General features: G+C 45.7%; 1 protein-coding gene across 4 annotated transcripts; it reads right to left on the reverse strand.

The window, feature by feature from the left end:
- Window positions 1-340: 340 nt before the first annotated feature.
- Window positions 341-12,503, reverse strand: LOC140914643 (cytochrome P450 2H2-like). 4 transcript variants are annotated; one of them, XM_073352996.1, is made up of 9 exons: window positions 12,369-12,503; window positions 12,147-12,259; window positions 9,492-9,641; window positions 7,284-7,444; window positions 6,249-6,425; window positions 4,853-4,994; window positions 2,565-2,752; window positions 1,781-1,922; window positions 341-938 (listed from the first exon to the last, which is right to left on the reverse strand). In XM_073352996.1, exons 3-9 carry the CDS (start codon window positions 9,565-9,567, stop codon window positions 757-759), a joined length of 1,068 nt encoding a protein of 355 aa, XP_073209097.1. In that variant the 5' UTR covers window positions 9,568-9,641; window positions 12,147-12,259; window positions 12,369-12,503; the 3' UTR covers window positions 341-756. The 4 variants fall into 4 exon arrangements, with proteins under 4 accessions (XP_073209097.1, XP_073209099.1, XP_073209098.1 ...); XM_073352998.1 differs by lacking the exon at window positions 12,369-12,503 and adding an exon at window positions 9,890-10,014 and having other exon boundaries at window positions 9,492-9,691; window positions 12,147-12,346; XM_073352997.1 differs by lacking the exons at window positions 12,147-12,259; window positions 12,369-12,503 and adding an exon at window positions 11,423-11,537.
- Between the last annotated feature and the right edge of the window lie 598 nt (window positions 12,504-13,101).

A 13,101-nucleotide genomic window follows, 5' to 3' on the forward strand; every position in this document is an offset into this window, starting at 1 on the left:
GAATGGCTCAGGTTTGGGAATCTCCCTCACATCTTCGGCCTTAAAGAATTCATTTAGTTTCTCCGCAATGGCCTTATCATCCCTGAGTGCTCCTTTAGCATCTCGATCATCCAGTGGCCCCACTGGTTGTTTAGCAGGCTGCCTGCTTCTGATGGACTTAAAAACATTTTTGCTACTACTTTTTGAGACTTTGGCTAACTGTTCTTCAAGTTCTTTTTTGGCCTTCCTAATTATAACCCTGGTAAAGGTTGATAAATCAGGCTCAAATTCCGCTCACAAATGAGGTATTGGGGAAAGGCAGTGGATGTCAATGGGATGGATAAAATAGTCTCCAATGCAATTCTTTTTCAGCCTGTTTCAATTACAGCATATTTATTTGTAGGACAAGATGAGGTCTGGGGGATAAAAAAGTCTGCAGCCTCCTCAGTGTATTGTACAGGAGTTGGCACATGCCAAGCTAAGCTTCCAAAATGCTACACCGGAAATGAACTACCACACAAATGAACTGAAAGCTTACCCCACTTTTGTCAAAACCAGTCACATCTGAGAACACTGCAGGGTCACTATACCTGGCTGGGGGCCATTACATATTTATTTCTGGTATTACACTTAATTTTGTTAAGTCCCAATTACTTACAAAGCTGGGTTATTTATCTGTCTCTGTTACAGCACAATGAGTTCATTTCTGTATTAATGAATCCAGGACCATAGACAACCAAATTCATTCAAGGTCATTGAGGTGGCTTTTCATGGTCTTTATCGAGGCAAAACACAGAGCTGGTATGGTTTTGGTGCATTTGACCCAAAATTCGTCACTGGAGTTATATCAACGTCCTTGGGTTCAACGAGAGATTTCAAGGTAAAATTCTGCAAAATCGTTGTCAGTAACAAAAATATCTCCATCCGAGCCAGACCCTCTCCCATGCAAATCCGTTTCCCTGCAATGAAAAAGCAATGTTGAGGAGATGCAGGAGATCTTTCTTTGCAACATATGTTAAATATTGTTACAATGAAACCAAACCTCCGGATTAAAGTTAGATGCACAGAGTGATTCAGGGTAATGACATGGAGGATAATGGCCATCTGCCAGAGTTCGGGAAGGTATGGAAGTGTTTGGGGGCTTTAGAAGCCTCTCACAGATTGTTTTAAAGGCTGAGTTCCATATAAAAAGTGGCCTCTTAAAAATCAATATGTGGAGACCGGTGGGCAGATGTGGGGTTTGAGGAACAGTTAATGCAGGTCCCAAGCCAGTTAATATGTTTATGGGGGGAATGACAGTGGTTCTCGAGTGGAAGGTGGAAGTAACAGGTAGGAAGGTGCAGGCATACGGAGTAGTAGGATGGAGAACAGCAAACAGGGTTTTTTAACAGAGTGACGGGATCTTCATTGATGGGAGTAAAGTTGAGAAGTTAAGCAGCCCCTACTGATCTCTCTCCAGGTGACTATGCAGACGACTTCTGCCCTCTTGCATGTTACTCCCTTCAATTTTACTTTTGCATGCACATTCAATCACAATTTGTCCACTGCAGGCCGACACAGACAGACAAAGGAAGGTGTGAAGTTGTCAGGCAGAGCGGAGTGTGAAGTTGTCAGGCAGAGTGTGTTCAATAAGTTAAAAAAAGACACTGGAGACCAACAGATGCTTCACTGTTGTGAGAGGCTCTGCTTTGTGAACGGCCTGAAAAGTCTCTGCACACTACAGTTTGAGAATTCTGTGTTTACTCAAGACAAAGCTAAGAGAGAATTGTCTGGGCCCTGAAACAAACATGGCTTCTTTTACCTGCAGAAAAAGGCATGAAGAAGTCACTCTTCTTAAAGGCACCATTTTCATCCAAGAAATGTCCCGGGTTAAATTGCTCTGGTTTTGGAAATTCCCTGCTGTCATATAGGACCGATTGCAGGACAGGGATTATAGAGGTGCTCTGAATTAGCAAACACAGATAAAGAGAGTTAAAGTGGACACTGTCCACAGCAGAGAAGCGTCCAGAATTCACTGGGCTGGGTAGTGGGACATGTTTTTCTTTCCTTCATTTTCCTGCATCCCCTGGAACCAGAACCAGAAATATTAAAATTCCATGAGAAAAGGGAACCTCACCAAATGGGAGCCCACCTTCAACAAGGAGATCCTGGAATCTTATGAGAAAGGCTCCTCGCATTAGACTGCCAGCCCGATTTCTACATCTAAGAGATTTGGAAAAGTCTGGTTAAGATCCAGAAGTGTTAGGTGCATCTCTCAGCTGCTGTTTGGAAGCATTTGACATTCCCTGGTCTTCATAATTTAGTCATTGCACCAATGGTTTCCACATCACTATTTATAAGAAATAAAATGTATTATTATTATTATTATCATCATAATTTTATTAAAGCTAAAAAGTCCTATACAACTCCCACTAACTCAATTAGCAACCTAGAACATGGTCACTGTGAGTTGTGGTGCACATTAACACATCAGCAGGACTAAATCTTGGTGGAGAGATGAAACCAGCTCAGAAACTGACCTCCCAAAAGAGGCTCCAAAAAGAGGGAAAGCTTTGCACAGCCTGCTTGAAACGTTGAGAACTAACCTTGGAGATAACATATTGTCTGAAACGAGTGTCTCTGGTCACTGCATGTGGGACACCCATCGGGGCAAGGTTAATGAATCTCTGCATCTCATGTATCACAGCATCTGTGTAGGGCATCTGGCTTCGGTCCGCCATGCAGGGGCTTCGGCTTCGGCCAATCACACAGTCAATCTCTTCATGAACTTTTGCTGTCATCAAATGAACAAGGTTAACAATAAAGCTAAAGAACAGGATTCCCATAATTTTGCCCCCATTCTGTCACAGTCAGAAATATACACATCTCAGCAAATACATGTTGGGAATATAACAAGTTATAACAATATAACAGTTAGTTTTGGGTTACTGAAACTATTGTACGTGGTATCTAGGATAAAGTGCCAAAAATGTAATTATTAGGGCAGTGATATGGCTCATGCCTGGTTGTGTACTAAAAGAGAATGCAGTGTGATGTTATTGCCAGAGCATATAACTAACTGCTACGCAAGAGACTGAGGCCTAAAATTTCCCCCCATCAAAGTCAATCATCCACATGACCTTGGAGGAAGCCCATGAGATTGGAATTAGCACTGGATATTAGCTGGGTGTTGATAAATCTCTAACACTTGCCTTTATTTGAGGGGAGGGTGTAGCACTCTGTATCTGAAAGCAGCACCCTGGAACCCCCATATCCACTCCTGTCATAGGATTATGATATATTTCATACACAGCATGCCATGTAAGATATTATATGAAAGGTCATGATCTGCTGAAACCCACTGTTCTGTCCAAATATGTATATCATTAGTGAGTATGAAGTTAGGAGATTTTGCTCTATGGTTGTTACTGAAATATGTTGTACACTTGAGAGTTGGCAACTGCCAGTTCTCCAGTGACAACAAAGGAGGGGATCCACTCCCAGGAGGGTGTTAAACTACCATTAATCAGCGAGGGACTTTTAAACAAGGGATTTACAGTGCTGTAAGAGAGCTGCACAAGCATCACACAATGGGGGATTGCTCCACTCTGTGACTCAGCAAAGCCCACCAGGACATATCTGAGCTAGTGTTTTCCAGGTACATGGACTGCGGATATAAAATAGGGGACAGTGGCTTCATGCTTTTGCCTTTCTCCTCCCCCACCTACACTGGAAGCAAAAACAATGCTGGGAAGACCAAGCCTTGAACTGAGGAGACTGGTCCCAGGCTTAAAGGGGAAGCCTATGTGTTAAGGATTGTAACCTACCTGCAACATCCAGTGGGGTGAGAACAGCTTGATCCAAACACTGGACAGTCTAATGAGGTTCAGGATTTAGACTGCGTGCTTACCTTTTATTTTCTTTTGTAACTCTCTCTGACCTTTTGTGCCTACCACTTATAATGACTTAAAATCTATCTTTCCGTAGTTAATAAACCTCTTTTATACTTTACCTAAAACAGTGTGTTTTGGTTAAAGTGCTTGGGAAATCTCAGTTCAGTTTACAAAGGCTAGTGCATGTCCTCTTCACATCGAGGGAGGGCTGGACTGGGTAATGAACTTACACTGGTCGGGCTTCTGACCACAGCAAGACGGTACAGCTCTGAGGTGCAAGGCTGCGCGTTTGGGAGATTTGCTGGTGCTTTTCTCTGTGTGATTCATGAAAGGCTCAGGGAGCATTCACGCTATGTATCTGCCTGTGGGACTCCACATGCTGTTGTACTCAGCGATAACAGCTCACAAAGGGGGTTGCTGCTTGTCACTAGCAAAGCATTATGAAAGACAGCCCAGGCTGGAACGTTAAGGGAGGATCAATGGTACCCCAGTTCCAGGTTGTATGGTGGGAATCCCATCACAGAGGGGGCCATCTGACAGCCCTGGAATGCGAAGGCTCCTGTTACCCATAGACCAGGCACCTTCTTGTCAGTGGCAGCAGAGGTTTCTCCTGCACAAACACATACACTTTCCCCCAGCCCAGTAGCCTTAACTTGGACTGGAGGTGAGAAAGGAATCCAGTCACAATGTCTTACTCAGGCTGAGGACCCTGTGCTGAGACCGCCCCTGAGGAGGCGGAGTAATGCCAGTTGTGGTGGTGCTTTTCAAATGTGGACACCTGTCTATGCAAATTGAAGTAACACACCCATCCCCAAACACCTCTCAGTTTCACATAAACCAGTGAACAGCTTGCACACAGCGCTAATGTGGGTTACGTCCAGCCCCAGCCAGATTTGGTCTGGTGACTTAAGGGACAGGGGTCTGTATCCATTAGAGATCCCTTGAGCCATGTAATCCCCTCATCTCTCCAAAACTTAAAATTGCGTGTGTCCGTGGGGTACCTTCTATTTCTGGGTATTTCAGAAGAATCAGGAGTCCATGTCTCAGGGTGAGGCTCGATGTCCCTGTTCCAGCAAAGAATAAATCCATTGTGCTTCCTAACAAGTTATCAGTGTTAAATTCTGACTGGCCGTTCTGTCGTTCCTGCAGAGAGAGACTTGTTATAGTTGTTTGATCATTGACTGTAAGTGTGGGATCTATTCATACAGGCCCAAAGTCTCTCATCTTCTACCTGCTCTGTGACCCACTCGGCATCTATATAAAAATCCTTACAGAAAATGGGCCACAGCCCTGGAGATTGCAGTAGCACTGCTGGGGTGTTTTGGGTCATTGCTGTGGAAATATATGGCCTTTTCTATTAGAGGAGAATTGGAGCATTACTTTTACCTGGTTAGTTTCCATCTGTATTTTTAACTGTTATTGATTCCCTTTGCTTTCATAGTTTGTTTGATTGGGCAGCAATAATGCCCTTGAAAACTTTGAACCAGAAAGGAAACCAAATGTTTCTAACCAATTTTTAGCCTTCGAGCCAGAAGGATTGAGTCTGATGTTCCAAAGAAAGTGAGATCCCCATTGAAAAGGCAGATGCCTGGCTACCTGCTGACCGAGAGGTGCAGTGGTAGAACATCGAAGAGGCTGTTGCTGTAAAATATTGCAGGAGATTAGCAGGTGGGGTTTCCAAAGAAGCTGGTAATAGCTTAGGTCTGTGGGTGTCGGCATAGGAAGCCATTAGAAACTGCTTTCTTCTACTAATCCCACTGATGCTAACACAGGCCAGTAAAAATGCTTCTGTCCACCTTGTAAATAAAACCCTTTCAATGGCTAACCTCCAACAGAGCCAGCCTATACATTGCCAAATGCTGTTGATACCTGCATTGGGTGCTCTGTCCTTTTAAGACATGTATACACTGCAATAAAAGACCCACGGCTGGCCTGGGTCAGCTGACTTGGGCTTGTGGGGATCGGGTTGAGGGTTGCTATAATATTGCAGTGTAGACATATGGGCTAGGGCTGCCGCCCGGGCTCTGAAGCCCACAAAGAAGGAACAATCCCAGAGCTTGGGCTGCAGGCCAAGCACCAACATCTACACTGCAATTTTATAACCCTTCAGCCTGAGCCCTTCAAGCCCAAGTCAGCTGACCTGGGCCAGCCATGGCTGTGCTGTGGGTCTTTCATTGCAGTGTGCACATAAGCTTAGATTTGTCTTACTCACTGGTGTAGTCCCATTGGCATCACCGGCACTACTCACACAAATGAGGTGAGCAGGGCTTGCCTTTCAGAATGTAAATCCCAGGGGCAGAGACCAGGTCTGCCTTTGGGTCTTGTACAGAGTGATAAATACCCACGATATGTATAACCCACTCCACAGCAAAGGGAAGGGCGGCTGCCCTCACATACCTGTTCCATTTTGATGAGGAAAGCATCGATGAAGTCTCGAGGGCAGCTGAGATCCAGAGACTCTTCGTGCATCTTCACTCTCTCCAGAACAAATCTTTTAAACTCCTCAGAATTTTTAACTAACTTCTGGTGAGGCCCAGGTATATAATCCATGAGAGTTGGGAAAAAATTGTACAGCTAGAATGATGGAAGGAAAAGCACATCTTGGTTTATCTGGACACACCAAATAATCAATTGACCCAACTGACTCAGTTACAGCAGCACAATACAATACTTTTGTGGCACGTTCCTGTGCAAATGCATTCGAAAGAACGTCTCATGCTTCACTAACTCATTCTACTCAATACACACATATTCCTCACAGAAACTGCAGTGACACTCAGTTCTATTTGCTACAATAATCTCCATTATTTCCAACACAAAAGCATCACCAATACAAACGTGCTGTTCTTGAAAATCACACTCAAGTTCCCAAACCTAGCTCAGATTTTCATAGGCAGAAATAAAACGTAAAAGATATCTGAGTCTTCCTCAGGTTGGAGTCAAGGGGCCAAATCTCTGCTGCTGGAACTCCATTGATTTTGACTGAGTTCAACTGTTGTGCATTTGGTGAGATTTTCAGCAATGGGATGTGTGGGTGGCTGTGTACCAGAAACGAAAAGGAGTTTGCTTTGCAGGTGAGGAATGTGACCACATTCAGGTATCCCATTGTGAATATACTAAGGCATGTGAATTGCAATGATTTGGATGCTAATGTTTTAATTGGCAGTTTCCTTGATTTTTACCAAGAGTGTTGAAAGGGAAAGTCCTTGAGCAAACGTAATTCTGAGGAAATGAAGTGGTTTGTGTGGGAATTTAAATAATCCTTAGAAACAAGTTTGAGGCTGGGATTGGTAATAGCTGCCGCCTTATGAGGAGAACAGGAACATTATGGGAACGAAATAATTATTTAAGGAAAAGTAATAGTGAAAGAAAGAAAGATCTATCCCTTCCCCCATTACAAAGGAGAAGAGTGGAAAAAACCACTGAACACACCTGTCCCAGGAAAGAGCGGAAGAGTTCATTGTTTTCCTCTGTGAGACTAATGAATGCCAGAAACTTCTGATCTTCATAGTCAAACCGGTTCCCAAAGACAATGGAGCAGATGATGTTGGAGACAGCATGGGTGAGAGGGATGGTTGGGTCAAAGGGTCGCTCTGCAACAAAACCAAACCAGAGTCCAATTTTTAATTCAGTATTTTCACCTACAGCATCACATCCATTGATGTTACTGGGAAGTTCTGGATGTCCTGGCCCCAGACCGAGAGTGCAGTCCCGAATATTCATTGGGGAGGGTGAGTTCTGGTGTCACAGTTCCAGGGTGAGCTGGGCTTTAGACCCCTCTCAGCCCCTCTCCAGACCCCACCTCAGGTGACAGGCTGAGTTCCTGCCCTGCTCTGAATGGGAGGAACCCCGCAGTCTAACCACCCTTGCCTGGATAGCTGAGCGGCAGACTTGCTACTTCCCAGCTATATTAGCATGACAGGCTGCTCCCTGTTGGATGCTAGTTTCTGTCTGGGAAGACAATACTTTGCCAATTAACTGAAGCTAAGCTGGGGCTGTTCTCAAACTAACAGCTTCTCCATTATTACCAGTGGCATTCTCTCTGATCATACTTATCTTTGCCATTATTTTATTTCCTCTTGCTGTTCCCCTTTCAGCCTCCTTTTTGCTTAATTCTGTACAGTCAGGCAGGATAATATCACACAGGTAAACTGAGGCGCACAACCTATTTATGAAAAATAACACAGATATTTCCCTCATTCTCCACCTAGGGCTTCCCCAATGCTATCGCTGTAAATTTATATTAAATGATTGTCCCCATTTTGCTGGGAATCAGTTTTCACACTGTCTCCTTTGGTGCTCTCTGCCTGACACACTCTGGTCTGACCAGGGACCATCAGTCCATCTCCGAGTGAGGCCTGCCTGTCTGCCGCGGGCTCTTTACACAGGCCTGACAGACAGTATCCCATTCAGAACAGGATCCTGCATTCAGAGGACTCTGCCTGAGCCATTGCTTGTAGCATCGTCACAAACTCCTGTAATGCAGCAGGGCCTATGCAGTATTCAAGGGAATTGTCTACAAGATTTCACCCCTCTGACTTGAGACCACTTTGCACAGAGAAAACATCCAGAAGCAGCATTTTCTCCATGCAGTGTGTTCTCGCCTCACAGCAGACTCCTGCTCCTGGCCCTCACCCAGGCAGATTTCTTTTGGGTCATTATCTACAGGAGCAGCTGCCCTTGGCTCAGGATACACACGTGGCAACAGCAGTAAAGTGGCTCTCCCTTGTTTCTGAATCACGGGTGGGGAAGGTTCTCCGTGTATTCTCCTCTCATACACACAATTCACCGAGACGGACAGTCAACTTCATTTTAGCCCTTAATGGCATACTGTATATTGCAAGAGGTGGGATGGTCTTGTGGTTAAGGCAGTGGCCTGGGTCTCAGGAAATCTGGATACAATTCCCAGCTCTGCCACAAACTTCCAGGTGTGACCTCGAGCAAGTCGCTTAATCTCTCTGTGTTTCAGTTCCCCATCTCTAAAAGAGAGAAAATAATTCTTCCTTTCTCCACTTTTTCTTCGTCATGTGTATTTAATATGTACGTTGCTTGGGGCAGGGACTGTCTCAAACTGTTTGTTAGCACAACCCATAGGCGAAGGAGCCCCAGTCTTGGCTGGGACCTCTAGAAACGAATAGAACATAAATAAATAAATAATAAAATCATCATCTCCTCTTAGGAAGCACTGTAAATTTACACAGTGATTTCAAACTTTCCTCGGGAGACCATCCCCATGCAATGTAGGAGTCAGACTCGTATCAGACATCTAGCAGAGAAGAAAATCAGAATAAGCAAGCTGTAGGCCTCAGTGTCTTATTAGCCCAACACACGGAAGATAAACTAATCCACTCTAACATGGTTCACTGTGTTAGCTTCTGCCTACTCTGGACAAACATTTTCCATTTGCCCGTTGGCCACAGATCAGAGGGTCGAAAACATGGGAAATAACAGCCAGGAAAAAGGTCATCTCGGGAACTTTTCTCACATATTTTTCCTTTATATTAAACACAGGTTGTTATATGTGCAGCTAATGGCTTGAGTTATAAGGTGTTTGAACCAAAGTTAAGATCACAAAATAAAGGAAGACAGGAGTCTTTAGCTGACTCCTCAGTTTCCGAATTACAAGCAGCAATTCCCCACCGTGTGTTTTTTTGAGCCTTTCCACCAGAAAACAGGCTTCCTCCTGGATCCGTTCCTCAATGCTTTTCTTCCCCATCCCAAAGTTTCTGAGCGTGGTGAGGGCAAATCGGCGAAGCTGCTTCCAACGCTCCCCATTGCTGAATATAATGCCTGGAAAAGGGAGGAGAATAGGAAAGATGGGTGGGGGCAGACTCAATTTGCTAAATTTCTAACCTAGGGAAACATGGGTCATTGAAAGGTTCAACGTCAAGGCAAACATTATTGTATTTGTGTTCTACTGGAGACCCTGGATTACATTTTTTCTGTATGAAACTCAAAATCCCACACGTTAATCTCATTGCTGTTTATAGCAATTATGAACAAGAAAAATAATTCCATTGATTGCCATGCGCAATGGCTATATTTTGTTCAACTCATCCCCTTGATCAATCAAAGCTTCCTTCACAGCCTCCTGTCCATACAGCACCACAACCCGCTGTGAGCCTAAGCATATTGTGAAAACCGGGCCGTACTTTGCACTGAGCTGTAAAAGATTAACACAAAGGACCAATACGTTTTTACTAAATCCACTTAAGAATAAGGAGAGTGGATCTAATTACAAACTGATGGAAGAGCTCTCCTGCCACCAAGGACTACACTCAAAAAGGGATATAAACACCTAGATGAAAAATGTTGCTCCTCAAAACCCTCAGCTAATCCTCTAGGCCAGCAGTTCTCAAAGTCATTTGATCGCGCCCCCCTTCTTTGTGTCTGTAGTCATTTACGGCCACCCCCACCCCCACCCCACAAGTACATATACCGCCCCCCAGCTCTGAAGGCGAAGCAGAGCAGCAGAAGCTGCTGGCTCGGTGCCCAGCTCTGAAGGCAGCACCATGCCAGCAGCAGCACAGAAGTAAGGGTGGCAATGTGAAGTGACATTCATCAATATAGTCCCTAAGACTTAGCGCCACATTGGCACCCTTACTTCTGCGCTGCTACTGTCACCCCAGAGCTAACAGCCAGAACCCCACCTCTTCCCAGTGAGGGATTGGCAGGGGGGCAGGAAGGAGACCCCAAGCCCTGGTGGCAGAGCTCTGGCTGTCAGCCCCGGTGGCGGAGTTCTATCTGTCCCCTTTATCCTTGCCTCCAGGGTGTGCAGGATCCTTTGGCACGAGCCCAGCCACCCAAGACTGACAGCCAGAGCTCTTTAAAAAACAAAACAAACAAAAAAAACCCCACCCAACTCACACCTCCTTTGACCCATTCCCATGCCTCCCTTGTGTGGTCCACCACATGGTTTGAGAACCACAACTTAGTGGGAATGGTACTCACCTAGGATGTGGGAGAGCTGGGTTTAATTCCCCCCCATACCTGATGTAAAGAAGGGATCAAACTGGGTCTCTCCTCTCTTTGGAGAGTGCCCTAAACCACCTCGCTGTGGGTCATTCTGGAGCAGGACTCTCTCCATCTTTCCTGTTGAAGCTGTTCCATTGCATATCAATGAGTGAACAGTCATTGGGAAAGGAACTTGGGTCTCCCACATCCTGGGTGAGTGACCTAGGCCTAACCACTAGGATATAGAGTCAGTCTCACTCTCTCTCTGGAGCAGCTGCCAAGGAAAGGTGAGTCCACCAGAACGCTGGATCTGAGTCCTCCTATAAGGAATTCCCGGAGGCACTTATAAAATCTGTGGCTGGGCATGCACACGGCTACCTCAGTCCTTATGGCCAGCGCCTAACACACGCCTGAGCCCTGTCTGGATCCTCAAATGCAGTGTTGCCCTCCCTCGCTCATCTGCTCTTAAAGCTCACCTAACAGATTAGATCCATACAACATGCACCAGAAGAGGAGGAGGAGGTGCCTCCCCCCTCTCCCGCCCCAATCACTTTTAGTTTAGTGGGAATGCTACTCACTTGAGATGTGGGAGAGCCGGGTTTAATTCTCCCCCATACCTGATGTGAAGAAGGGATCTGAATCCAGGTCTCCCCTCTCTTTGGAGAGTGCCCTAAACCACCACGCTGTGGGTCATTCTGGAAAGGGGCTCTCTGTCTTTCCCGTTGAAGCCATTCCATTGCATATAAATAACTGAATAGTCATTGGGAAAGAAACTTGGGTCTCCCACATCCTGGGTGAGCGACCTAACCACAAGGATACAGAGTTAGTCTCATTCTCTCTGTAGCCCAATGACTATGTTAACTTGACAGAATACAGCAACAGTGTAGGCCGTACCCTTGTTCTGCGAAGAAGGCAAGTATCATTAGATCAGTTTTACAAGTGGGAAACACACAAATAACTTCAGTGGTTTCCCGAGGCGCACACATGGAATCATTTGCAGAGCTGGGACCAGAACCAAAGCCTGCTGTCTGCCAGTTTACTGCTTAACCCACCAGACCACACTCCCCACTGCAGGATAACCTGTACAGGCTGCAGCACAACTGAGAGGGCATAGTCTGGTTTACCTGTGAATATGACACATTATCATAAAAATAACACATTGCCAGGAACAGGTTGTATCTAGCATTCAAGATTACATATTTCTGTGGAAAAAATATTCAACCTTAAACATGAGGAGTTGAGCCACTGCGCAAACCCCAGAAATTTCAGAGTTCTCTTTCCACAGTCTCTGCTTAAAACCCACCTGAGCCAAAGCCCTGGTTAAGGAGAAAGCCCCCTTACCTCATGTATAGACTGGGGCAAGTTCCTCATATTCAGCTGCAGCGTGTTCCCTATGATGGGAAAAGCAACAGGGCCAGGTGGCAGCTTCCCATTTCCAGACACCTTTCTCCATGCTGAAAGGAAAAGAAGGCAAGAGACACAAATCACCAGGAAAACACTTGTTGCTCCCAGAGGTTCCATTGCAGAGTGTAGCAATTATTCCAGGTTCTGGCAGGGGCTTACTTTATACTTCAGCTTTTATATATTGTATGGTGCAAAATTCCAATTGCAAGTGCAAGCAATTAGCCAATAGGGTCTCAGTTCTTCTGGGTCAACAACACTAAGTATGGTCTAAAAAAGGTTACTGGACAACTCCTTTGAATCTTTGTTTGCATATCATCTGTGTTTGCCTCTTGTGTACTCACTGACAGAGCACAAAAATTAATCATTAAGTGAATCCCTCTAAGTCATGTGACTGTTGTACCCGACCCCCAGAGGCTTGGTGCCAGCTGGAACACTACATACATACAGTGGTGATTGCCTTTCATGCTGTTATACGGGCTTTAGACTAAGGCTGGATGAACAGCATACAGTTGAGATAAGTTGGGCTGGTTCGCACCTCCTCCCCTCTTCCCTGCCAGCCCCTCTATGAGCTGGCCTTTCCCCTTGTTGCCCCCCACCCTCATGCCCACTGGATAACCTGAGGCACAGGTGTGAAGGCTGAAGAGTCTAACGTGCCACTGCCTGAGACAGGTGCTAAGTGCCCAGGTGAAGAAACCTGCAACCGCCAGAAGGAGGGGCAGGAGCTGTCACCACCAGGGTCCTTTTCCTGGGGGAGGGCCAGGAGCAGCCCCACAGCACCCCTTGCAGCCCAGGACAGAGAGAATAAAGCCCAGCATTGCCACAGGGCCTGCAGCAGCAGCCATGGAAAGGTGAGTCCACCAGAGCCCTGGATGTGAGACACCTCCCCCCCGTG

This window comes from Lepidochelys kempii, chromosome 7 (assembly GCF_965140265.1).
Source record: "Lepidochelys kempii isolate rLepKem1 chromosome 7, rLepKem1.hap2, whole genome shotgun sequence".
Taxonomy (NCBI): domain Eukaryota; kingdom Metazoa; phylum Chordata; order Testudines; family Cheloniidae; genus Lepidochelys; species Lepidochelys kempii.

Bases quoted from the DNA above. Each gene is read 5' to 3' on its own strand.
- LOC140914643 (XM_073352998.1), bottom strand. From the start codon at position 12,326: ATGGAACCTCTGGGAGCAACAAGTGTTTTCCTGGTGATTTGTGTCTCT. The intron at 10,015-12,146 runs GTAAGGGGGCTT...AATCTTTTACAG, and splicing joins TGCCCCAGTCTATACATGAG to CTCAGTGCAAAGTACGGCCC. The intron at 4,995-6,248 runs GTATGTGAGGGC...CTCTCTCTGCAG, and splicing joins TCCTCATCAAAATGGAACAG to GAACGACAGAACGGCCAGTC.